The sequence below is a fragment of the Kwoniella pini genome, chromosome 5, assembly GCF_000512605.2.
Source record: "Kwoniella pini CBS 10737 chromosome 5, complete sequence".
Taxonomy (NCBI): Eukaryota; Fungi; Basidiomycota; class Tremellomycetes; order Tremellales; family Cryptococcaceae; genus Kwoniella; species Kwoniella pini.
This window is the reverse complement of record NC_091720.1, coordinates 954,364-979,362: the sequence shown is the minus strand read 5'-3', so window position 1 is coordinate 979,362 and position 24,999 is coordinate 954,364. Positions and strand designations below refer to the sequence as shown.

Here is a 24,999-nt window from a genome sequence, read left to right as displayed (position 1 = left end):
AACGTAATCGATACTAGTCATTACTTCTTCAAAATCGTTGCGTTGCTACAAGTGTTGACAAGTTCGGTATTCGGACATGACCGTTTATCTTCTTGGTGTGAAAATGTCAACAAAATACGTTCAACAATCTCTTAGCACAGCAAATTCGTTATATTCAGTATAAAGACGACTTCCTATTCACGACTGACTGCAAAAGCACGAATCATTGTCTTGGCGTAATACTCATCGATTGTGGATGCCTGGAGATCGGCAGACTGAGTGAACGCGATGCCACCAGAAACGAAGAACAGTGAGTTCACGATTAACATCGAAGGCATATGATATTTTCATTGTGCTCATCTCTGATTTCGTTAACTGTAGGACCTCTTGCTAGGTAAGTTTCTGCTCAAACTCTGACCGGACTTGAGACGGCTGATGTAATTGTATTGTAGAGGAGATGCTTGTCAACAATGTAAAACTCGCAAGGTTGTGAGTATTTGTTGACAATACCTTATTCTGATCACTCATTCTTCTATTACCACTTGCTAACATTCTTACGGACTTTCTCCAGCGATGTCCAGCTCAGAAACCAGCTTGTGCCAATTGCACTAGAAAAAATAGAGAATGCATTTATACATCCCGTACACAACAACAGAACGAAATTGAGCCTTTACCTACAATACAACCAGAAATTTATGATATACCTCATCTACCTACTCATTCTTCAACCTCTTTTGATCTTTTACGTCAAAATGGACAATCATCTAGATCATCTACAAATGATTTACCAAATACTTTACCTCCAACACCATCTTTTGAATCATTTAGTCTTGATCCTTCATTATCCCAAATTCAAAATGACACTTCAATACAAGGTAATAATTGGATTCAAGATTCAGGAATGGTAGGATTATTACCTTCTATGATGGGTCCAATTCAAATGTTACCTTCTCCATGGGAAAATATAGATATTACTAATTTATTGAATGATTATAATGAGAATGGAATTCATGAAAATGGAATAGATAAAGGGGAAATAAGTGAGAAGGAGAGAGATCATTTGTGAGTCAACGAAATTATAAACATTTTCTTTTTTTTTTATTGACTAATATTTGGAAATATTTGAGAAAAATAGATTACTCTTATATTTCACTGGTCAACGTTTGCTTGGGGTTGATATGCACATTTCTTCATTTTATGAACGATTACAATCATCTGATTCTTCTAAAAGACCTCATCCTTGCTTGTTAAATGCAATTGTATGTATTTGATCATCCACCTTTCATTCACATATAAATAAGGCTCTTGTACTTGAATCTGAAGTTCTTTTTATAGTATTTAATGACTTGTCGTAAATCGCCATTGGAGTCATTGCGAAAATTAGAAACGACATTCTATAAAAGGGCGAAAGAACAGATGGAGGAAGCTATAATATCACATGATACTGTCTTTGATGCTATTCGTGCAGGAACCATGTTGATCACCTGGTTATTTGGGTGGGATCGACAATTGGAAGTACGTAAATAATTACAATTCATATTTGAAATTGTGAGCTGATGCTTCGCGGTTCAGGGATGGGCCATGTTGGGTCAAACAGTTGGGTAAGTATTTTTGCAAAACTATTTATGAATGCACTTCGCTTACAAGATAATAGACTTGCGATCGCCGTAGGATTAGATCGTATTGAATCATCGGTTGATGTATCAACGGAATATAAATTAAGAAGCCCGACCAGTTATCTTCCTCCTGCTAAATCACACTTGGAGCTGGCAGATAGGATAAATGCCTTGTGAGTAATTCACACCATGAACACATGATTATCTCGGTTTGGCGCTTTATAGCTGACTTCAAATTGTAATTTAACACTTTTAGCTGGATATTATATTTAGTAAATAAATGTGTTTGTATCGGTTTTGAATTGTCATCCTTATTTGATCTTGATCGAATCACTACACCTCTACCTCGTCCATGGGAAGAATATGAAACTGTAAGTCCAAATTTATTGCCGGATAGATGATTAACTGATCAGATCGAATAAGATTGATGCCCATCTCAAAACATGCGATCGCCGAATAACAGATATATTTGAGAAAAGTTCATCATCTCAAACGTGCGATAAAGATCATACTCCAGAATTGTAAGTGCTAATCGGACTACACCATTAGTCTACATAAAAAGCTGAATGAAGGATAGTGGTTACCTCATATGTGCGGCGGATCTCATGCATCAAGTTTCTTTGCGACCACAGTCCATTGTCGAACAAGAAAAATTACAAAATCGTTTGAAAATGCTTAATGCAAATCTCCCTTCCAATTTAAAGACTACTGATAGAACGAAAGACGGGAAAATCACCATAAGACCGGAAACTGCTACTCTTGTAAATTCCATTAATCGTAACCTATTGGACCTGGCTGATATGCGAATTCAAAGCAACTTATTACGTTATGTACCGAGATGTTCTTGTATTCTCTTGATCAAACTTTAGGCAAGCCAGATCCTAGAGCTTTAGAGGTCGCAAGGCGAATATTAGGAATTTTACATCTCCTGAACGACTATGTGAGCCACATTTCTGATTTCATAGGAAATAAGAAACACCTGAACATTTCAAAGCTGATTCTGATTTACCAATTAGGATATTGGCGATGTGAACGTATTTGCCATTATGTGAGTCCAATCGGAATATGAGAAATTCGAGGAAGTCTGACGAGAATTACCTGAAAACAGTATTTGGTGTAGAGTCGCTGCTATTCTGACATGGGAGAGTAAAAGGTTAGAATCTATCGGTGATGCATTTAGTAAGTTTTCGCATTTTCTTGCTACCTGTTGCATTATTAGCTAATAAATCTATGTAGCGGCTGCATCGTATATGAAAGACGTACAATTCGTCTGTAACACCCTACAGCAAATGTCACATATCAAATTAGCGTGAGTATATCAAATTGATTATATGAATGGCAATGCGCACGAGTGCTCATAATTTATCAATAACACTCAAAGAGCCGAATCGTATCAAGCTATTCAGGATTTGCTAGAAGCGGATGTGAGTGTATTCACATCGTCATCCGGATCATCAACCACGCCTTCAGATCAAACAATTTTTTAGTCAATGTACGAAATGTCACAATACACTCATATGTATACACATATGTATATATTCTCACGATAAGTGACATTCTCAAGATGATTACATGTACCAGTAACTACCCCGTAAGGGCAACGATCGACACGTCTGTAGCTAGCCCAGATGCAGATCACAATTACGAGTGTTCAGTCTTTCGATGGCAAACTTTGCATAGCCTGCTTCTTCTGTTACATGCTATCTCAGTATCAGAGCGAATCTTCGGATCATGCATAAATCATTAATCTATATGTGACTTGATTCTCTCGCTGTTCATTGGGATCTTTTGGCTACACTATCTAGTTAAACTTTCGCTCGGTATCTCATCTCGCGATGACGAATATCTTCCAATCGTTGCGAACAATATTATCGTTATTCTCTTTAGAAGAGTTTTCTACCAAAAGCAAGTCCAGGATGAATAGCAGCATAGAGATAAACGAAGATGAACTGTAATTTTGAGACATCAGTTAAAAAGAAGAAATGATATCTATCAATCACATTTTAGTCAATAAGAACTCACCATTAAGGCTGCATCAAGACCAAGGAACAAAGGTTCATTAATTGCGATTGGTCCTGTCCATCCATCCGCTAGTTCAACAGCTCGATAAAATGATCTTACAACGCCGAATGATTAGTGACAAGTAAATTCAATTACCGATTTCGGGTATACTCACCTGATTACTATAAGTAAAGTTCCAGCACTGATCAAACCAATCATCAATTTTAAATTTTTTTCAGATAATCGAGGTGAATTTTCGTTAAGGTTTGGAGAATTTCGGGAATGAATTTTCTTATTTTTTTCACCTAATCTTGAAGCTGTTGATATTTGTTCCATAACTACACTTGAATTTTCAGTTTCGAGATTTCCATCTTCGTTCAAACCCGATCCAGATCTAGATCCAGATCCAGATAAACTTTGATGATTGGGTTTTGAACTTTTCTTTTTATAAAATCTTGCAAATGGATTAAATTGTTTTTTGACTGGAGAATAACGTTTTCTTCTCCATAACCATTCGACAAAAACAACAATAAAAAGAACAGTAACCACCACTACCATACGATTCAAGTTAGCAATATAGAAAAGGTTATGTGGATATTAAGTAAATAAGGATTAACTCACATTGTACAATTACACCACCAGTCATGATATATGCTCCTTGATTAGCACCATTAGTTGTATTTGCTGTACCTGCTATACCACCTCCAGCAGCTTGAACAACTAAACATACAACATCGGCTATAATGAACATTGTTGAAAATGATTGAGGATGCAACGAGCTATATTCAGGCCTATTACCAAATTTTGGAAAATCAATACAGAGCTAAACTCGAGCAATTGAACTTTAACGAAGACTTACCCAACATTTGACATAATTCTAAATGATAAAAAATTTATATGAGCTACTTGAAATACAATAGATAGGTGAAAAATACTTACTTTCCTAGCAGAATATAATTTGCAGCTGAAAAGAAAGTTGGAGCAATAACAAGACAGCATATCCTACGGAGATAGAAACATTGATTAGTAGTTCTCCTACATTCTTGACCTGTAGCCAATGGTTCATTCACTTACTGCATGATGAAAGCGCCAAAATCAGAATACCAGTATCCGCCTTCATTCATATCCCAACTCCAAGAGTAGATACTCCAGAGTCTTCCGCCCCACTGAATCGAAGATGTCAAATTAGTCGTTGCTTCGCCGCTGTAATGGCGGAGACGCTCACCCCGATGCATTCGACTAATGCATGCAGATAAAAAATTCAGCTTTGTTAGTAATGCAAGTGACGGGTAGATAAAGGTGCTGAGGTACAATTAGGGATGATGAAATTACAACTCACGAGCCGTTCCAACCGCCAAAGTAGGCAAAGTCCACCAAGACTTCCAGTAAATACTCAGAAGGAGTTGAGCGGCTATCAAAGCATGTGTGATCAATTAGCATCCCATGTTGAGATCAGATTCATCCTTCGATGTATAAGATCTCACCGAAACCGACACAGAAGAGGACAAGAAAGCTGAAGTACATAACAGTCAGTATAAACTTCATGAGTTCCATCGTAAGCTTGGACTCGCCCTTGAGTAGGAGATTGATCCGGTTCATAGCCGTAACTCGAGTATCGGACTTCTCCAGTCAACAAATTGGCGGAACCGTTAACATTATTGCATTGAAAAGGGATCTGAACTGTACTATCGTTCGAATACACGTAGCCTGAAAATCAATGACAACCCATATGAGTATGAGAACACACATCAATAGGACAAGGAGGTGTGAGCTCCCTTGTCGCTCTAAATACTCACAACTCATGTTGTCAAAGTGTTGGATATTGTCTATACTCCAGGCTCTTTGTTGTGATAATGGACTTTGAGAACGGAACTGGAGTAAGTAGAGTAGATATGAAGCTAACAGAAGATATCGAGTGATTGAATTGGATACCGAGGCAATAATATGTATTTGTCGAGCGAGCTGCTTAAATAGGTTAATGATATGCTACTTACAGATCAACCCGAATTCGGTCATCTTTGATTGAACAGGAGCATCGTGATTGAAATATAAGCCGTCACCGAGTGAATACTTCCGAAACAACAGATACAAATCCTCATGGTGATTATGATTTTTCGGTCTCAACAATCTATACCTTCTTATCCATATTATGCTGTAGCTCATATGTAAATGTTTCATTTACTTTGCTGTGTTTATAATTCACCCCATATTTCGTCGGATCTGTACGTAATTTTTGACCGAGATGTGAAAGTTAAGTTTTCGGTCTAAGATTTCAATTCGGTCAAAATTTCGGCGTGAGCTTATCAGAGCAGTAAATTTCGGTCTACATCGAGTCTTTGGGATATTACAATCAATCTCTCATGTAGCGATTGCGCAGACAAAAAGTAATGAAGCTACAAGATTAGTTACTATGCAAATACAAAGATAAATGGTGCATCTAGATCGGGGCATCTAATCGCGGCCTGACTGATCGTTACGTCACCGGAAGATTACAATCTTATCATGTCGGTTAGAACCGAGATAGCCCCAGACCTCTTGACATCCAGCAACGGAAACGATCCATCAGATGAGAAATCGGTCACTCGGTCCATCTGCTAGCGCATTCATGCTATAAACAAATCTGAGCGGCAAAATTCGTAATCTTCGGTCCGTTTGATGCATTGGAGCATAAGATCCGAATGATGCCTTGCAAAGAGTCGGCGCCCAGACTATTGCGGATGATCATATGTCGCGTAAGAACATTGTCCAGCTGGAGGACAGTCCCAATCGAGAGTCAGCTGATCAGATTCATCTTTATTCCAAAGCGGGATGAATTTGGTTGACATACTCTAGATCCCACCAATTCTGCTCGAGATTGGGTAAGAGGGTTATACTATCCAGTGGCCGCGTAGTAACTTGACCTGGCATCGTATTCGAAACACTCATCGGAAGCCTTTTAGCATCCGAGCATGCTGGCTCGAGGGGAGTCGGTATTAACGAATCGATCATGCTATGTTCTCTCTCTTTAGCTCGAACGTTGATACCTTGAGGTATCTTCAATACTTTTAAAGCTTGAAGGCGGGTCGTCAATCACCTACTCATATTATGACCTTTCAGCATGAAATAACGTGTATCTCGAAATCAAAATTTTTTGACGCACTTCAATCATTTCGTTGGGTACAGTATTGCTCTTTTAGGGTGTAGCGGATTGAGCCGCGGTTCGACCCGAAATATCCCTCCCAAATGGACCGGTCCAGTGCGGCTGAACGTACTCGCTCAACCAACTTGGTCATGCAGACATGGTCTCAGAGGGTACATATAAGCCAGAGGGACATATCTACAGCGTCCGAAGAAGGAATATGACCATATACCACGCAAGGACAATCCAGCAATATGTCTACTCGCGACGCAATCACGATCTCGTCTCAAAACCAACTTTCACAATCGCCACAAGAACTTACCCCTGACACAGAAAAGGCTGCCAGTCCTTCAAATATCATCCCAGGCTCAGACATACCGGATGGAGGCCTCAGGGCATGGCTGTGTGTAATCGGAGCTTGGTCGGTCAGTGAATGAACGATTTTATCAATCTCATTGCATGGCGCTAAGCTGAATCATGTGGGTGTATGTCAGTGTCTGCCACGTTTGGTTATTCCAACTCTTTCGGTGTATTCCAATCATACTATATAACGAAATATCCAGAAGTCTCGGCTTCCGATATCTCATGGGTCGGATCTGTTTTACTATTCTTTCAATTCAACTTTGGAGCATTTACTGGACCGCTTTATGATAAGGGTTATTTCTATTATATGATGTATTCTGGTACAATCTTCTAAATTGTCTGGCGAGTATCATCTCATTGCCGCTTGTAACATGGTCGAGCTGATGGAGATCATAGCTATTGTAGCATATTCATGATCTCGTTGTGCAAGAAATTTTGGCAGACCGTCTTGACTCAAGCATTAGGACTCGGTGTTGGAATTGGGCTAATGCTCCTACCCTCATTTTCAATTCTATCCCAATATTTCCACAAGAAACGAGCTCTGGTCATGGGCATAGCAGTCACCGGATCTACTACAGGAGCCATTGACCTTCCAATCATGTTGAACAAGCTATTATAAGTACATAAGTTTGAAAATTCAGTACAAGCTACCGGATACCTTTTGATGGGTTGTTTGATCATCGCTTGTTTATGCTTCAATACTAGGATACCACCGAGAAAGAATATCACAAGGCCTTCAGCAAAGGTTCCATTCTCCGATTCACCTTTTTGTTTGGCCATCGTTGGGTTTTTTGCGTAACATGGGGTCAACTTTTTCCTATATATTACTTTCAGGTAGGTAATCGTCTTATTCTTTTTACAATGTTCTTGCTTGCTTTCTCGTCAAGTTAATGATCTATGTGAAACAGGTTTATGGTGAAAATCACGGATTACCGGAGAATTAAACACAATATACTTGAGCGATATTGAACGCAGCTTCAATATTCGGTCGTGTATCCCTAACCACCTTGCCGACAAACTTGGCTCATTGAACATGATCACCATTTGTTCAGTCTTAACTGGTGTGATGGTATTTTCCATCTTTCGAGCTGGCTGAATAGGAGGTCTGATTATAGTTGCTCTCCTTTACGGATTCTTTTCCGAAGCATACTTTTCCTTAATGGTTCCTGCCCTTTTGAGTTTTGCTAAGAATTTTGACGAATTTGGAAGTAAAACTGGATGGGGAATGTTGATTGTTTCTGTAGCTGCGTTAACGGGTACACCTATTCATGGTGCTTTATTAGATAGATATGGATTGTACGCTCCAACTATCTGGGCTGGGTCAAATGTTCTGACCGGAGCGTCATTTATGCTCATCGCTACAAGGCTACAGTTCAGGAGGAAAAGGACCTAGAAAGTGTGAGTGATAGCAAAGGTCCTCCGAGACAACTCATCGTCAACAAACGAATGACGGATTTGATGGCAGAGTAGATTTGAATCGTACAGATTCGCGTGCTAAAGATCATGCATTTAACTCCATTCTTTTCAAGTGTGTTTTATTTTCAAGGTTGACATTTCCAAGATCTCGAATGTAAACGTTTTCATGCTACCCAGATGAAAGCCACTTCCTCGAGTCGGGTTCGTGGCTAAAAACATGCATCCATTCCCTTTCACAAGGATGTAATCGAAATGTTTATTGTATGTATAGGATCAAATCTGCACAAGACTTCAGCTCCTCTCCTCACTGCGGGGAGCAGACGGTTCTCTGGAATTTACCGTGAAACACTTATATAGATGAACAGAAAAGGCAAAGTTTTTATCTACGGCCATAGAATCCAGAAAGCACCGGGTCCCGTCTGCTCCCCGCAGTTAAGTTGGATATCGCTCGGTTAGTACCAAGGTGGGGGACCACTTGGGAATCCCGGGTGCTGTAGTTTTTGCTTTATACGACGTTATTTTTTGTATATTTCTGCGTCAGAACGTCAGTTGGAAAATGAATGAATTTTTTCGCTCGAAATAGATTGTTTTTGCTAGCTATACGGCCAAAGGGGGGTTTGGACATGTATACAGGGGTATTTGCCATCAAATAGGGATTACATGTGTGTATATTAAAGGTGTGTGCGCATGGTATGATCTATTAATTGATCGGTATTCACCGATAACCGACGCGTTCTCAACCCTTCGGACCTATGCGGTGAACGATACTGGGGAGGATGTCGTGACTTCACTCGCTGATTGTCTTTTCATATGTAAATCCGTTTCATCACCATCTGACTATCCTAACTTCGGAAGCGAGTGCGACATGTCTTCACTCTTCGCTCTGTTAGCTGTACTCGGCACAGCATCTGCAGCTGTAGTCCCCTCAACTGGAGTAAACACCTTACTCGTAACTTCGACAGCTCCATCCTTAGACTTAGTTGAGTGTCTCAAAACCTCTTACTACGGCACATATGGTGGATCGGCCTCTTCCCAAGAACACATCTATCTACCTTCAGAAGAATGCTTGATATCCGGAAGTGCCCTCGATGGACTCACTGCTGGATCTCTCATCCCCCTCAATTTTGAAAGAGAAGCAGGTAGAATAGTTTGGATTGGTCAAGCAGGTATCGATCCTTCACTTGCGCAGGAAAGCTTACAAAATACATGGGATGGCATTTCAACTAAATCGGCGGAATCAATCATGCTAGAGAGTGACGCCCAAAAAGTCTTAACTACTTCAACCAAATCATCTGGTTCTATCCAACTACTTTATCAATCACCCAATTCTCTCGTCCTACACGTTCCTCACGCTTATCTCCCAACGATCGATACTTTACTTCCGTCTCATCTTGTGCCCGTAGCTCTCCCATCCAATCCCCTTCCAGCTTTATTTGAGGGCTGGGAATCCGTTCCAGCTCGTTTCGCTATACACCTAGCGAACGTGACCAAGCATCTCAGATTTGACCCACAAATCGATAAAATCGTTTCAGATGGTATTGAGCTTAACCAAATCAGACGCGATGTTAGATACTTGACTGGTGAGGCTCCTAGTGGAATTGAATCAAGACATAGTTTCACTCCCGGTGCCATCAAGGCTGCTCATTGGATCAAAGGTGAGTATCCTGTTAGATATTTCGTGTATCTCTCATTTATGCCCGAATGATATGAACTGAGAAAAAATCATATTGCAGAAAAAGTAGAAGCGACAGGAGCCAATTGTACTCTTCGACAATTCCTTGATGGCTTCTCACCAAATGTGATTTGTCATTATCCGTCCTCACTCAACTCAACCGAACATGTCATTTTATCTGCTCACTACGATTCAAGAGGATCTTTCGGATCGACTAGAGCTCCAGGTGGAGATGATGATGGATCCGGAACGGGTCATTTACTTGGTGTAGCTCATGCAATCGGTTCTCAAGGCGTTCGATTTGAGAAACAAGTTGTTTTAGCCTTCTTTGCTGGCGAAGAACAAGGTTTATTGGGTAGTCACGCTTATGCCGGTAAGTCTGTCTTCACCACTCGTCTTACATCTACATATGGCAATTGGTTGAACGAAATTATAGAGCACCTACATAAGAAGAATACGACTATTTTACTTCAAGTTCAAGCTGATATGTTAGCATACCACGCTGTGAGTTCAACTCAAAATTTAAGCTCTGAAAATGCGTTCTATGACTAACGAGAATGATTTTTATCATTTAGCCTGGCGAACCTCTTCAAATTGGATTACCTGAATCGTAAGTCTATCACGCCTTTTTCCTTCTACGACAAGATTATTGGATTTCTCCCCTGATCCCAAATCAACAAATCGTGTCATAAATCAAGCTAATGCTTTTAACCGCTTTTCCAGAATCCACTTACCAGAAGCATCTTATTTAATAGGTAATTTATCTCAAATATATTCACCAGAATTAGTAGTTGGCAAAACAGCAGCTTGTTGTTCAGATCATCAATCATTCATTTCTTATGGTTTCCCAGCTACTCAAGTATTTGAAAGAAATGGTTGGATTGCAGATCCATTTTATCATAATTCTGGAGATTTATCTCAAAGAGAAGGATACGATTTTGAACAAGTTGTTTCAATTGCTAAAGTTACTTTATCTAGTCTTTTGACTATTGCTGGGTATTCTTTGGGAGAGAGCGTATAGACCGTGGATAAGCTAAAGCTCAGGGATTGTGAAATGAGGTACGATGATACCTCTTCATCAAGTATAGTGGATGAATTACCGGAATTATTTCGAATCATGACCGTATTAGATGCGGATAAAACTGTTGGTGAAGAGAGGAAACAGAGGTAAATATACAATGTCTTTGTAAGATGCATTTGTGCTACAATGTATAAACAATGGCTGTTAACGGGGCAATAGTCGAGCCCTGTTCAAGCGACTTAATTTCTCTATACCGCTCCAGTCTACTAGATTATACTATTGGTCTATATATTCCGATCATCTACGTCTAAGGGCATATCAAATCTACAACAACATCCTCGGCCCAAAAATTACCTCAGACTCTAATTAAGCAGTTCCTTCAGCTTCCTTATCATATCCTTCAAGTACCATATCATTAATACCCAAATCTTCATTTTGTTCAAAAGTTCTTTCGTATTCTTCTATTATCATATTAGGATCAGGATCTGGTGCGTAAAGATTTTGTAAATAAGAATTTGATACTGGATCATCAATGATTAAAGTGAAAGGTTTAGTTGCTGAGATGCAATCTTTTAAACCTTTTAAAAAAGTTTCAAATTTTCTTTCACCTTGTTGACCTTCATTGTTAATTTGTCCAATACCTGAAGTAAGTGAATCTCCTGTCCTGAAGACTTTGGTGGATAATTCAGTATATATTTCATTTAATAATCCTTCTAATGTTGTGAATCGACCACCTAGTGTACCGGGTTGTAAATGTAAATCTATTTCAGGAATTTCCAGACCAGCAGTATCGGACTAAAGTTGATGCGCATCAGTTTTGAATGTCGCAAAGAAATGCAAGATTGAACAAGTACTGACCTTTAGCAGATCTCGACTCAAATCTTCTTCATCCTCAACTTTTAGAGATATCCTCTTTCCCTTATCGGCAATGGAACCGCCTGATTTGACCTCATTATCCCGATAACCACATGCATAACAATTTGCAGCCATGATGATAATATCCTGCAATCATAAAATGCGCAAATCAATAATGGGTTATGACTGGAAAGCGATGATATGATGCATGACTCACTTTGAAATAAGGTATGTTGACCTGTTGCATCCTAGTTTCCAATTGATGACCGCAACTTGAACAAGCCGAGGGGAAACTGAAAACTTCTTCTGGGACCACTTCACCTTCTTTCGCACGTTTAGCTTCAAATTCTTCCAGACTGGAAAGTTTATGTTGTTCATCAAGAGGTACAGCTCCACCTTCTTCTAATTCATCAGGTTTAGCTACTAAACCAAGTGTGACGTTATGATCAAATGTTCTATTATAAGCTCTCATATTCCATTGAGCATCCGATGGTGAATCTTTGAAAGAGAAGAAAGAATTTCCTGAAGGATCATCTAAAACCATCGAGAAAGGAACGAAAGGTTGTTCTTCGTGTTCTTGTAATGGAGCTTCGGAAGGTTTTCTAACATCTTCATCATCTACACCTACTCCACCATCATCTCCATCTTCAACCTCCATATTTATCAAATTCCGTAATTTCTCTAACATATCATCGATCTTCTTTCCAGTCTCAGGGTCCATGACTCTTCTGACCGGTTGAGAGATATTCAAATCTCGTACTGTATCTCGAATGATACCTTCTACTGTATTGATTTGACCTCGTCCAGGTGGAATGGTAAGTTGTAAGTCTGGAATGGAAAGTGTAGCCCAATTTGATTTGACCAATTGTCGATCAAGGTCTGCTCTAGTGAGCAAGTGAACAGTATATACGACACCTTTGGCTATGGTTTAAGTAATCAACTGTGAGCTTGCATTCCCAAGCCTAGAAAATGACTCCGCTTACGCTGTATTTCACCGGCACTTTGAATTTCCGTATCTCGATGACCACAATGATCACATCTGAAACTGGAAACAACTATCTCTTTGAAGTATGGTATAGATGTCAATAGTAACCTCGTTGTACCCTATAACAGAGATGAAATATCAGTTTACATAATTCTATCAATGCTGAAGCAATTCACAACTGACATTATCATGACACCTCATACACAAACTTTCAATCTCTTGCATTTCTCTTTCGTCAGTCTCACCATCTTCACCTTTCAACGCATCCGTTCGATCGGCAACGTCTCCTAAAGTAGGAAAGAAGTTTTGCTTTTGTTCTTCACCCTCATTCGGTATGGATGCGGCTGACATGATTACGAACTTTATATCCAAGGTTTTTGTCTGAGAACCAATGTTAATGTCAGCTCATATTGACTTGCAATGCTTGATACAAACGAGAAGAGCGGAAGTAAGATTAGGAGATCAGACATATTAGGCTAATAGTGGTTTCATAGCTACTTTCTTTTGAGTACTGAAAGCGCTCAAACGCAAATTACTTGAACATCATAAATAGGAAGAAAAGGATATAACGGAGTTTCGGAACAAGATTTTTTGACTTACTTGTTTCTATAGATGATTATGTTACTTATGTCTATATGACTGCTAGATCTGTCTAATGGTACAAAATGAAGATATGAGAACGGTAGTCAATCCAATGGTAAGAAAGGGAATATGACTCAAGTGAATGAGTTTTCAACTTTTTCAGCATCGAGCGTCATCTACCAACTTCTTTCAGTCGACTTTTTTTTGATCCCGCTTACGTATGCAATGATTACTTAATCCCGGCCATTGTGGCGTGCATGCAGGAGCATTAATGCAGAATGAATGTATGCAGATATTGGGCCATATTTTATTACAACATAGCAGTTCAACTAAGCACGTAATGCAGAGTACATATGCAGTCTGGTTTCATCATTGACGACCGACTGAAAGGTCAAAAGCGCGCATTAGGATGATCCTTTCATGGTGAGGGACTCAAATTTCATCATCGACAGGTCGAGGTAAAGGGAACGATACCCTCAAGTTGGAAGCATCTTGCAATAGCTAGCGAACAATGTCCATATTAGCTTTGCTTGATCAGTTTGAAACAGACAGCTAGACGTACCCTATCAACATCAAGTGGAGGTAAATCCAGAAGCATCAATTTTGCTTCTGATCCATCTAATTCTTCTAGGGTCCTGCATCACGAGGAATACAGTACTCAGCTCAGTACGTTTCAAGTGCAAATGAGAAACATTATTCTGACTCACTCTTTGCATGTAGCAAGAATCGCAACGCAAACGTAACAATGCAAAGCAAACATATCATCTGAAGCGAGGTACGCGTCTGAATTATCATTCGATATCAGCCAAAAGATTTCCTCTGAGTCGTGACAAGCGAAGATCGTATATGTATTGGTACAAGACATAAATAACTCACCCCATAATCTCAGTATATCGCCGAGCCACATTTCTTTCGCCAAGAGCGTAGTCATCCAACTCAAAGCTACTTGTACGTAAGGTACTTGTTCGTCTTCGCAATATGAGTGTAATTCCGGTAAAGCGATTCGAAAGAGCGTTAGGAAAGAAGCCAGGCGAGATGGAATTGAGGGGAAGGTTTCTGATAGGTATGATTGATTAGCTCGGGGAATATAGAACGAACATCAAGGTAGGTATTGCATCATAGTGAAAGATGAAAATAGAGAATGAAGTAACTTACTCAATCTATTCATCAAGTTCTGAAATCCCAAAAAAATTCCAACCGGTCGACTTAGAACACATACAAACGGAGTAACAAGGTATATCCAATCATTTTTTGAATAACCCATCATTTCATCAAAACTTGTAATATCAGAATTAACAGGTTTAGTAAGTGTATATTCAACATTATAAAATTTGCCTAAAACTTCTTCTAATATAGATAAATAATGATGTCTAGAAGGTGGAGAATTAGGTGGAGGAGGTAAAATTCTAGATAATTGTGATCTTATTGTATTTAATTCATTATTATTAGATTCATCTTCACCATAATCTGAAGTTGAATTTGAATTTGAAAGTGATAAATTGGGTGGAGCTTGTTTTTCAATCGAGGATATTAATGGAGAAGAATTACTTCTAATTTCATTTCCAATTGTGTTTTGTCTTGAAGAAGGTTTTTCTCTCCCTTTTATACTTGAACTAGAATCGGAAGTTAAAGAAGTTATCAATCCAGCATAAGTCTCATTGCGAAATCGTTTTGTATGATGACTTAAGGCAGTCTTTAGTAAACTTGCCGTCAAATCTGAAGGTAAATCAGATGGAAGAGCTTGATATGTGGTATTTAAAGATAGAAGTGATGTGATCTCGGCTGTTTTATCTTCAGACAGGACTTCTAGTAGATAAAGCCATACTTCCTGTATTGAACCCACCGTCAGCTGACTGAATCCCAGAGCAAAAGATCCTTGACCGGAGAGTTCAGGGCATGAAGAGCAAATATCTCTACTTACCCCTCTTACTCGAGCCGCTACACCATGTCTCGCATGTTCTCGCAATTTATCAACTTGGACATGTTGTTCGGCATTTAAGAGCTAATCAACGAAAGAACCCATCAATGAACGTGGTAGGCATCTTTATGGAGCATCCCGATACTCACCTCGACCCAATCTTGCAAGTTCGTACTCATCTCATGAGTAATCGAGGTTGATTGTCCCCTTTATCCAATACTATCGGGGCATAGCTGTTCACTACTTTTTGGTACATATATTCATATCGACGATAAGCATACACTCAACATGTTTTATTGGGTTCCGGTCTGAACGTCACTTATGCTATGAGACATGTTTGGACTACCGTGGGAAAGTATTTAGAGGATCTGCCGGAATCTCCCATAAAAAGTCTGAACACTTTGATCTTTCCGTTAATTTCTCTCTATGCTACTACACCTATTGATACAATTATTTTGGATTATTCGTATTGTTCAATAACGCAATTCCGGATTACGCAAAATGTCATTCAGAGCTCTCAAACCTATCCTTCGAGCTTCATCGAATATCGCTACTCGACGAGCTGCACTTGTAACTCGACCTTTAGCCGTTAGAGCATTTAGTTTGACTGCTAGGCGAATGGGAAGTGGAGAGAGTGAGTTACATCGTTTTCGAATTAGGATCCGTTTTCCAGCTCTCATTGGCCACGATATCCATCACTTTGAAATGTATATGTATGGAAGGGCTATCAATCTTCTCCTGTCGGATGTGAATAATCATGACCAAAGCTGAATTGTTACCCTTGTAGCCGACTCCACACTCGCATCTGCATTGGCTGCGGAACACAAATTCGAAATTGAAAACGCAGGTCAATTACCTGAAGTTCCAGCTTTCGTTGAAAATCTTAAGACTCAAGGTATTTGGGATATTCAAGATATTCCCGGAGAGGATGATGTCACATTGACAAGGAAATTCGGTAATGAAACGTAAGTGTCGACAATCTTGGTATATGCTATATCACGGGTGCCTTGCAAAATCCATTGCATTTACTATCGATACCGTTCGATATTTCCCTATCTATACGGATCGCTTTCATTCGCTTCACTATCTTCTCACGACTACCTGTATTGGACTTAAGAGTACTGACCCCCAAGCTGTATAGCCTCAAGCTCACTTTCCAAATATCCGATCTTGATTCTTTCGAATCACCTATAATCGAAGAGGGTGCCGTAGAGGAAGTCGAACCCGCAGGACCAACTTCTATAGCATGTTCTTTGGTTATCACCAAATCAGCTACTCCCGGATCTTTGATGGTCGATCTTGAAACTTGTGATGAAGGATTTGAGATCACCAACATTGCCGTTTATGAGAAAGCATTAGCTGAACGAGAGGGTGCCGAAGGTGACTGGGAACGAAGGAGCAAGTATATGGGTCCACGTGAGTTGCATTTTCTCACAGAAAAGTAAAATACTGCCTCAAGCAGACATCTGTAATTTGGCTCGCCAAGACAAAACAGGATGCGAGCAACGAATTGAGGTCGATTGGTTCTCGCTACAATGCCCGCCGTATCGCCCTCAGGCATATAAGGCTAACTTTGTATACGATTTGCAGAATTCGATCATCTTGATCAAGCTGTACAAGAAGCTTTCGGAGCCTACTTAGCTGAACGAGGAGTTGACGAGGCTCTGGGTGAGTTTTTCCAATTTACTGAATTTATCGCTGTAGATATTCAGCTGATTTGTCGGCCTCCACATAGCCGACTTCGTACTTTCATACTGTGAGCATAAAGAACAGAAAGTGAGTTTGACATTCCCTTTTGGTGCTGTATTTTGATTTCAGTATTGCTCGACTCGTGAAATGATCAGCGAATCCGCGGTTTAAGCGGTTCTTTTGATTTACGAAACGACGTAGTCTGATTATGACCGGCCGCGGTATATATGACAAAAATGCTAATGGTTTTTTTGTCATAGGATTACGTATCTTGGTTAGATCAAGTTCGGGGATTCGTTGAACAATAAGTCAATACATGTGCTGTCGATTGAGATCTGCTAGCGAGGTTTATACGATGGATGTATTCATGTAGAAACGAAGATCCCAACTATGCATACACTTCTCATGTCGCTTTTTGTTTTTGTTGAATATTCTATGAAATGAATCCATGCCTTCAAACTGTAACATGCTATGCAGTCTTGCTTTATGCGATCTGTGCAAAGCTGAATAGTGAAATATTTATTGTTTTATCGCATTTCATCGACAATAGTCGTTGATGGAAATTATCATATATATATATACCTACTAAAATAGAGTTCCTAAATTTATACAACGATTCAAATAAGACTACATATCTTATCAATTCTTTTCATTTAATCATTAATGTCAAGTGACATTCCCAAAACTATTAAAATACTATATTTACTAAAAGTACAACTAATTATTTTTTTAAAAAATATTTTGCAATGATTTTGTTTAATCAACAATTACCCAATTTCCACCATCGATAACACTTCTTAAGATTTTTCTACCATATTCATCTTGAAAAGTATACATTTTTAAAGAAGAAAGTGTAGTTGTTTTTGGAATTGGTGTATCTCTTCTTTTAAATTTTGGTCTTTTTAAAATTTTAGAATTTGATAATGATGATGTTGATGCAATTTCTTCTCCATTAGATAAAGAAATTGAATATGGATCATAATTAAATGAATTATATTCATTTTCAATTTCAATAATTTCTGTTATTGTTGTTGTTGTTGTTTGAATTTTAAATTGATTTAATGGAGGTGGTAATGATAATGGAGTAGGTGGTGGTGCTGTTGGAGATTCAAGTACAGGAGTTATAGGCATAGGTGGTGAAGAAATTGATCTTGATGATCTTGAAGAAGAAGAAGAAGAAGATGAAGAAACCCTTCTTGGAATAGGTGCAATCATTTCACTTGTTGATGAAGATGATGATGATGAAGTTGCACGTAATGTTGGAGATAACATTATTCTTTTTGAATTTGATGAACTTCTTCTAATTAAAGAAGGAGGTGTAGGTGTAGATAAAGGTTTTTTAATTGCGAAATGAATTGGTTGTGAAGTATATTTATGAGGTTGTACTTCGAATTGAATATGATGAAAATATGATCCACCTGATCCATGTGTTAATGTATGTGTATGTGGAAAAGGTGTTAATGGTCTTGAACTAGAAGCAATAGATGATGATGATGAAGATGACATCGTAATTTATTTGGAATCTGTATATATTAAGTATTTGTTAAAGATTAGATTTAGTTATCGTTTTTTAATCTTTTGGTCGTTTAATCATTCGTTATTGTTATTGTTATCGTTGTTATCTGATGAAAAGAAGGAAATTTCAATCTCACTGATTTTCAAAATACATCTTTATATATCTTAAATGCATAAATGCATAAAGCACATGCATGCCCGTCACCGAGTAGAGAACCGATAGATAATCAATCTATCATTCCAAAAAAAAAAAGCTTAGTAAATGCTTATTGATGCCCGCACTACGGAACCCGAGATGAATAATTGATCTGTAATCGTATAACCGTATCTTTTTTGATTTGATTACTCAATAGATCGGCTGAAATCATTTGTCTCCTTGGCTTGCTTACGCAGCATTTTCAATAAAAAGGTCAGGTCGGTCACCGTATCACCGTACACATACCCATGATTATATTCGGAGATTACCGCTCTACTCAGTGCCTTATTAGTGTTTAATGCGGGAACCGTCTCGCTTTCGAATTCGCTCGGCCGCCTGAATTACAAGGGCATGGTCAACCGCAATCGTGAGCCAAGATCACGTAAAGTAACAAGGCACTTTTCTATATACAACAAGACCGCTTGACCGAACTTGTGCAGACTAACTGCCGATTATACTTAGATCTGGAGATTCATTTCTGCTGATTAAGGGATTGATAAGCAATTTAAAAGGAGGTGAGATCCGATTATATAATCCACTCATCGAATGCAGCTTACATTTCGACTCACATTCGTGGGATTTCTAATGAAAGGATGATTCAGGCCAGTAGGAGAATCAGAATGCACATGTCTAATTTCTACTCATGAGTTGTTCCCATTGAGATTGTTGCATGCTGTGCTTTTGGCTTGCCAAGAAACGTTCAAGACAATTTCCAAGAAAAAGACAAGACCGAAGGGTAAATCAGTCTTAGCTTATTTCGTATATCACCGACGGGTGCCGCACGGCATCCATCAGTGGAGCATGTGGAGAAAGCTGTGGAGATGGACAAAATTACAAAACTCCACTTGACAAAGCGGTGATGGAAGAACACCGAGCAGATCTCACTAAATATGGTCTATGACCGGGCTTAATGCCGTTAGAAGAACAAACCACGTGAAAAATGCATGATAGTTTGTCAACGATGCTATGAATGGCACACCTTTGAGATTCAGGTTCTAGTCCCAATTATCACTTTACAGAGATATATACAAGGACGGGAACCTAGCAGTGTGTGAGGCTTACATACCTCCCCACCATCTGGATTTCCAATACGTCTCCCCTTGCATTTCCTTCCAATGTTGAAGCGAAGCGGTCTTTGCATCTAGTTCTTTGGCATTTTTGGGCACGGGCATTCCCAACATGTAAGCTGGACCGACGATGTTGAGCTGGTCTATCGTGGGAAGCTCCTTATCGAGCCTATTGGGCGTAGGCGGTGTGGGTGGTCGAGGTGTATCTCGAGACAAAGGAATGACAGGGTCTAGAAAGTCTGCACGAGGAGGTATATTTACCTGTTGTTTACGCTCTTCTAACTTGATCTTGTGCATTGCCGCAAAATTCTCAATTGTGTATACTATTTCTCGCCAATCTGTCATTTTACCTGGACCTAATTATATACGAAATCAGATGAAAAAACGTATGAATAAGCAATTACTAACGTACCTTCATCACCGCATGCAAGAACCCCTCCGCCTTGCGGACCCAGTACGAAATATTCTAATTCCTCTTGTATTATACGTAGATGTTTGGAAGTGAATTTATGTTGATACATATGAGTGTTCATTGCTGGACATATGATAACTGGGGTCTCCGGTGATAAGGCTCGCAATAGCGATGTCTGGTTTACATCATTCTCAAATGCCAGTGAATTCTAGAGATTCATGAGAAAACTCACTGCTAGATTATCACATAATCCTCCAGCTATCTTGGCCAGTGTGTTGGCTGAACATGGGGCAACCACTACCAGATCTGCCCAACGGCGTAACTGTCGGTTCACTCTAGTAAGTACCAGCGGTTGAATGTCAACGGACCACAAATCGCACTCACTTCTATATGTAATATTGGCTCTCCCACTTTCTTCCAGTCCTTTAAAAGTGTGATCAGAACACAAAGCAAGACCTACGAACACATGATCAAATTGCACTTACAGACCATTCATCCTCATCTGTCCATACTCTCACTCCAAGATCATCAGGTAGCTTCTCAGTTGTTAAATTAGTGAGAGACTTTCGAATAGCTTCATCTACTACTGTCTGGTTGGAGAAATGGGTGGCTGATTTGGTGGATACGATTTGTAAGGCGATTTCACCGGACTACAAAAGCAGATATCCGGCTTATTCAGCATGGAACCCCTTTCGCTCTGTACACCCAGGAGCAGAGCAGGAGAACAGGTCTGGACCTACATTAGACAAGGCAGTCGCTATATCAGGCGCCTTTATACTAGCCACACTGCCACTTGTGATCAATACGACTCGGAAGATACCATCTGGTTCGGAAGGTCGATTATCGGATGAGACAAATGGTCTCGCCGATTTACGGGGTAGTCGGGATGGACCGGCAACAGAGTTAGCAAAATTCATAATGACTTCCGGAAGAGTCGAGTTGCCAATTATATCGTCCTGGACTCAGGTGCGAGAGCGACTCATAAGATCGTCTGCTTGCTGTTTGAAGCAAGAATTATCCCACCAAGCTCAGTGAAGAGCCAATTGAAAGGATACCCGAGGGTAAAGCAGGTCGTTGCGCGAGATTACGAGATTACTGAAGGAGTTGTAAGCGACCTCCGTGTCGAGAACCAAATATGCTCATCCACGCGATTCTAGCGTTTTCTTCCAGGTACGGGAGTGATGTAGTTAATTCGGGAAACCTCATGAATCATGGGGAACCCACAATAACAATTGCGAACATTCCCTTCAAAATGAACTTACCTATCACTTTACAAGCTCCAACAACAACAGATATAAACGTATCCTTTTTTGTATTTTCCTATTTTCTATTTGTTGTTTCAATAATACTCTTAAAATTCTAAAGAAATACCATATCAACCTGAGTGAAGATTCAATATGGACAATTTCACAGATAAATCAGCTCAAGTTTTGAAAGCTGCCTTTGATAAGGCAGAGGAGATGGCTAATTCCCAAGGTATGTAATACTTATTCGTGTTTTTCCTAGACCGTATCAACATATGCTGACTTGTATTAATGATTCTAGTATATCCTGTACATCTTATATCGGTATTATGGGAAGAGCCATCAGAAGGAACCTCATCGCAACCTGATCAACCTACTTTGCTCAAAGCAGCTTTAGAGCATATAGGCGGTAATGCAACAGTATTCAACAGGGCATTGATGAGAAAACTCAACAACCTTCCTGTTGTCGATCCAGCACCAGCACCTCCATTACCAGCAACCCAACCATTCCATGCCGTACTTCGAGAAGCTCAAAAATTACAAAAAGAACAAAATGATCAATTCGTAGCGATAGATCACCTGTTATTAGCTTTATTGAAGGTGGATAACGCGGATCTGAAAGAGTTACTTAAAGGTACTGGTGCTGAACCCAAAGCTTTGGAAGCTGAAGTGAGGAGAAAGAGAGGTGGACGAAAGGTGGATAGCAAATCTGCTGAAGGTCAATTTGACGCTTTAAACAAATGTAAGTTTTTCTACCTATCAGCAATTGAGCAAATAGAATATGTAGACTGACGTTGGATTGTTTTGCAGACTGTACCGACTTAACATCACTTGCCGAACAAGGTAAACTCGATCCCGTAATTGGACGAGATAACGAAATCCGAAGAGTCATTCGAATACTTTCCAGACGAACAAAAGGTAACCCCGTTCTCATCGGTGAGCCCGGTGTCGGTAAAACAGCCATCGCAGAAGGTTTAGCGCAACGAATAGTGGACAGAGATGTACCTGCAAGTCTTCTTAGTAGGCTACTGGCATTAGATATGGGAGCTTTGATGGCCGGTGCCAAGTACAAAGGAGAATACGAAGAAAGGGTCAAAGCTGTCCTTTCAGAAGTTGAAAAATCCGGAGATGAAGGGCAACAAATCATTCTTTTCATCGATGAAATTCACCTCATCATGGCCGGTAAAGATTCTAGTGGAGGTATGGACGCTGCCAACTTGCTCAAGCCGATGCTCGCGAGGGGTAAACTCAAGGTCATCGGTGCGACCACCCTCAACGAATATCGAGAATATATAGAAAAAGACTCGGCATTCGAACGACGATTTGCTCAAGTCATTGTAGAAGAACCTTCCGTGCCAGATACTGTGGCTATCATGCGAGGTATCAGAGAAAAATACGAGACTCATCATGGTGTACGAATCATGGACTCAGCCTTGGTCCTAGCTGCTCAACTTGCCAAACAATATCTTACGGCTCGACGATTGCCAGACTCAGCAATCGATTTATTGGATGAAGCTGCAAGTGCGGTCAAAGTTGCGCGAGAAACTCGACCAGAAGCTATAGATGAGCTTGAACGGAAAAAGTTAGGATTAGAAGTTGAAGTTCACGCGCTTGAGAGGGAAAAAGATGACGCATCGAAAGAACGATTGGAAATTGCAAAGAAAGCTATCGCAGAAGTAGAAGATAATCTTGGACCACTCAAGCGACAGTACGAGAACGAGAAACACCTTGGTGACGAAATACATGAGTTGAGAAAGAGGATAGATGAGCTTAGAGGAAAGGCTGATGAAGCGGAGAGAAGGTGAGCTATACCTGCATCTTATTTTGGAATGGTACGAATGCTAATGCTGCTTATAGATATGATCTTGCTACTGCCGCTGACATTCGATATCACTCAATCCCACAACGAGAACAAAAGCTCAAAGAGCTAGAAGAGCGAGAAGCAGAACGAGGAACTGGTCAGCAAGTAGCCCCTGAGATGATTGCCGAAGTCGTAGCTCGATGGACTGGTGTACCTGTATCAAGACTAGTCGAGACAGAAAAGACAAAATTACTCCGACTGGAGAAACTCATTTCCAAGAAAGTCATCGGTCAACCTGAAGCCGTCAAAGCTGTCGCCAATGCTATTCGTCTCAATCGATCTGGACTCTCTAATCAAAACAGACCTATCGCTTCATTCCTTCTTGTTGGTCCATCAGGTACCGGTAAGACGCTTCTCGCCAAAACACTCGCGGGCGTCATGTTCAACAGTGAAGAAGCTATGGTCAGAATAGACGCTTCTGAATATTCTGAAAAACACTCAATCTCTAGATTGATCGGTGCTGGACCCGGTTATATCGGTCACGAGTCGGGTGGACAGCTTACGGAGGCGGTTCGAAGAAAGCCTTACTCCCTCATCTTGATCGACGAAATCGAAAAGGCTGCTCGAGAATTCCACCAACTATTCCTTCAAGTGCTTGATGATGGTAGATTGACTGATGGAAAGGGCCGAGTGGTAGATTTCAGAAATACTATCATCATGATGACTTCCAATGTCGGCTCAGTATACCTCAACGAGAATCCATCAGAAGGTCCAGTTTCACCTGAAGTCCGAGCAAAAGTCAATGGTGCGATCAGTCAAACCTTCCCACCGGAATTCATCAACCGTATCGACGACATTATCTTATGCAGATCGCTTTCTAGATCAGATATCAGAAAGGTTGTAGATGTACGATTGAAGGAAATCCAACAAAGATTAAAAGACAATAATAAGAAAATCAAATTGGCTGTGGATGAAAGTGCTTGTGAATGGTTAGGTCAAGCTGGATATTCACCTTCATACGGTGCTAGACCAATGGCAAGACTTATACAAACTGAAATACTCAATCCTCTTTCGAAATTACTCCTTCAAGCTAGAATTCGAGATGGTGAAACCGCTCATGTAACGGCGGATGTTAGAAAGAACAGATTGGTAGTCATACCTAATCATGAACCTGACGTATCTCAGCCGGATGATAGTGATTTCGAGGATGATGACAGTATGGATATCGAAGTTGAGGAGATGGATTGAATAGAGTAGCTTCTATATGAAATGTCTAAGCATTTAAAATAGCATAATAGTATAATGATAAGACTCCGGTCTTTGGGACATTCTTTGTAGATAACAGGCGTTTATAGTATTCTGAACGAAAATGATGATATGAATTTATGTAACGAGTCACACAACAGATCAGAAGAAGCAATTTGTATACTTATTTATAGACATCCTACCAGGTCCGATTTGATAACTCATGATGAAATGAATTTGTGCTCAGCCGCTCCAACAGTCTGATAATCTGAGGAAACGAAGCGTATCCGTTCTGCATCTATTG

General features: G+C 39.9%; 11 protein-coding genes and 1 non-coding gene across 12 annotated transcripts; 7 read left to right on the top strand and 5 right to left on the bottom strand.

The window, feature by feature from the left end:
* Positions 1 to 267: 267 nt before the first annotated feature.
* I206_104140 (uncharacterized protein) lies at positions 268 to 3,082 on the top strand (the record flags this gene model as incomplete). The annotated part of the gene is made up of 16 exons (XM_019156022.1): positions 268 to 289; positions 361 to 373; positions 432 to 468; positions 551 to 1,041; positions 1,115 to 1,238; positions 1,315 to 1,494; positions 1,552 to 1,580; positions 1,634 to 1,768; positions 1,852 to 1,966; positions 2,019 to 2,116; positions 2,173 to 2,356; positions 2,410 to 2,535; positions 2,612 to 2,643; positions 2,704 to 2,774; positions 2,832 to 2,904; positions 2,977 to 3,082. 16 exons carry the CDS (start codon positions 268 to 270, stop codon positions 3,080 to 3,082), a joined length of 1,836 nt encoding a protein of 611 aa, XP_019010980.1.
* Positions 3,083 to 3,478: 396 nt separating this feature from the next.
* Positions 3,479 to 5,399, bottom strand: I206_104139 (uncharacterized protein; the record flags this gene model as incomplete). The annotated part of the gene is made up of 12 exons (XM_070202907.1): positions 3,479 to 3,544; positions 3,618 to 3,711; positions 3,772 to 4,147; positions 4,218 to 4,387; positions 4,456 to 4,473; positions 4,536 to 4,598; positions 4,671 to 4,762; positions 4,822 to 4,835; positions 4,936 to 5,007; positions 5,081 to 5,109; positions 5,168 to 5,303; positions 5,393 to 5,399. 12 exons carry the CDS (start codon positions 5,397 to 5,399, stop codon positions 3,479 to 3,481), a joined length of 1,137 nt encoding a protein of 378 aa, XP_070059008.1.
* A 1,569-nt stretch (positions 5,400 to 6,968) lies between these two features.
* I206_104138 (uncharacterized protein) lies at positions 6,969 to 7,411 on the top strand (the record flags this gene model as incomplete). Its single annotated transcript, XM_019156024.2, has 2 exons — positions 6,969 to 7,143; positions 7,209 to 7,411. The coding sequence occupies 2 exons, from the start codon at positions 6,969 to 6,971 to the stop codon at positions 7,409 to 7,411; spliced, it is 378 nt and encodes a 125-aa protein (XP_019010982.2).
* Positions 7,412 to 8,236: 825 nt separating this feature from the next.
* I206_104137 (uncharacterized protein) lies at positions 8,237 to 8,470 on the top strand (the record flags this gene model as incomplete). Its single annotated transcript, XM_070202906.1, has 1 exon — positions 8,237 to 8,470. One exon carries the CDS (start codon positions 8,237 to 8,239, stop codon positions 8,468 to 8,470), a length of 234 nt encoding a protein of 77 aa, XP_070059007.1.
* A 407-nt stretch (positions 8,471 to 8,877) lies between these two features.
* On the top strand, positions 8,878 to 8,992 carry I206_104136. The gene has a single exon (XR_002021930.2). It is a non-coding gene; the product is annotated as a 5S ribosomal RNA (ribosomal RNA).
* A 366-nt stretch (positions 8,993 to 9,358) lies between these two features.
* On the top strand, positions 9,359 to 11,186 carry I206_104135 (uncharacterized protein; the record flags this gene model as incomplete). Its single annotated transcript, XM_019156025.1, has 5 exons — positions 9,359 to 10,148; positions 10,227 to 10,538; positions 10,602 to 10,669; positions 10,741 to 10,775; positions 10,889 to 11,186. The coding sequence occupies 5 exons, from the start codon at positions 9,359 to 9,361 to the stop codon at positions 11,184 to 11,186; spliced, it is 1,503 nt and encodes a 500-aa protein (XP_019010983.1).
* A 366-nt stretch (positions 11,187 to 11,552) lies between these two features.
* I206_104134 (uncharacterized protein) lies at positions 11,553 to 13,377 on the bottom strand (the record flags this gene model as incomplete). Its single annotated transcript, XM_019156026.1, has 5 exons — positions 11,553 to 11,981; positions 12,045 to 12,188; positions 12,259 to 12,962; positions 13,025 to 13,145; positions 13,210 to 13,377. 5 exons carry the CDS (start codon positions 13,375 to 13,377, stop codon positions 11,553 to 11,555), a joined length of 1,566 nt encoding a protein of 521 aa, XP_019010984.1.
* Positions 13,378 to 14,040: 663 nt separating this feature from the next.
* I206_104133 (uncharacterized protein) lies at positions 14,041 to 15,705 on the bottom strand (the record flags this gene model as incomplete). The annotated part of the gene is made up of 7 exons (XM_019156027.1): positions 14,041 to 14,109; positions 14,171 to 14,243; positions 14,316 to 14,391; positions 14,485 to 14,664; positions 14,764 to 15,436; positions 15,530 to 15,610; positions 15,676 to 15,705. The coding sequence occupies 7 exons, from the start codon at positions 15,703 to 15,705 to the stop codon at positions 14,041 to 14,043; spliced, it is 1,182 nt and encodes a 393-aa protein (XP_019010985.1).
* Positions 15,706 to 16,027: 322 nt separating this feature from the next.
* Positions 16,028 to 17,523, top strand: I206_104132 (uncharacterized protein; the record flags this gene model as incomplete). Its single annotated transcript, XM_019156028.1, has 6 exons — positions 16,028 to 16,160; positions 16,314 to 16,491; positions 16,668 to 16,942; positions 17,117 to 17,194; positions 17,262 to 17,302; positions 17,476 to 17,523. The coding sequence occupies 6 exons, from the start codon at positions 16,028 to 16,030 to the stop codon at positions 17,521 to 17,523; spliced, it is 753 nt and encodes a 250-aa protein (XP_019010986.1).
* A 448-nt stretch (positions 17,524 to 17,971) lies between these two features.
* I206_104131 (uncharacterized protein) lies at positions 17,972 to 18,721 on the bottom strand (the record flags this gene model as incomplete). Its single annotated transcript, XM_019156029.1, has 1 exon — positions 17,972 to 18,721. The coding sequence occupies one exon, from the start codon at positions 18,719 to 18,721 to the stop codon at positions 17,972 to 17,974; it is 750 nt and encodes a 249-aa protein (XP_019010987.1).
* Positions 18,722 to 19,984: 1,263 nt separating this feature from the next.
* I206_104130 (uncharacterized protein) lies at positions 19,985 to 21,322 on the bottom strand (the record flags this gene model as incomplete). The annotated part of the gene is made up of 6 exons (XM_019156030.1): positions 19,985 to 20,349; positions 20,406 to 20,580; positions 20,638 to 20,727; positions 20,790 to 20,828; positions 20,891 to 21,055; positions 21,146 to 21,322. The coding sequence occupies 6 exons, from the start codon at positions 21,320 to 21,322 to the stop codon at positions 19,985 to 19,987; spliced, it is 1,011 nt and encodes a 336-aa protein (XP_019010988.1).
* A 480-nt stretch (positions 21,323 to 21,802) lies between these two features.
* I206_104129 (uncharacterized protein) lies at positions 21,803 to 24,698 on the top strand (the record flags this gene model as incomplete). The annotated part of the gene is made up of 4 exons (XM_019156031.1): positions 21,803 to 21,881; positions 21,951 to 22,391; positions 22,460 to 23,450; positions 23,507 to 24,698. 4 exons carry the CDS (start codon positions 21,803 to 21,805, stop codon positions 24,696 to 24,698), a joined length of 2,703 nt encoding a protein of 900 aa, XP_019010989.1.
* Positions 24,699 to 24,999: the final 301 nt, after the last annotated feature.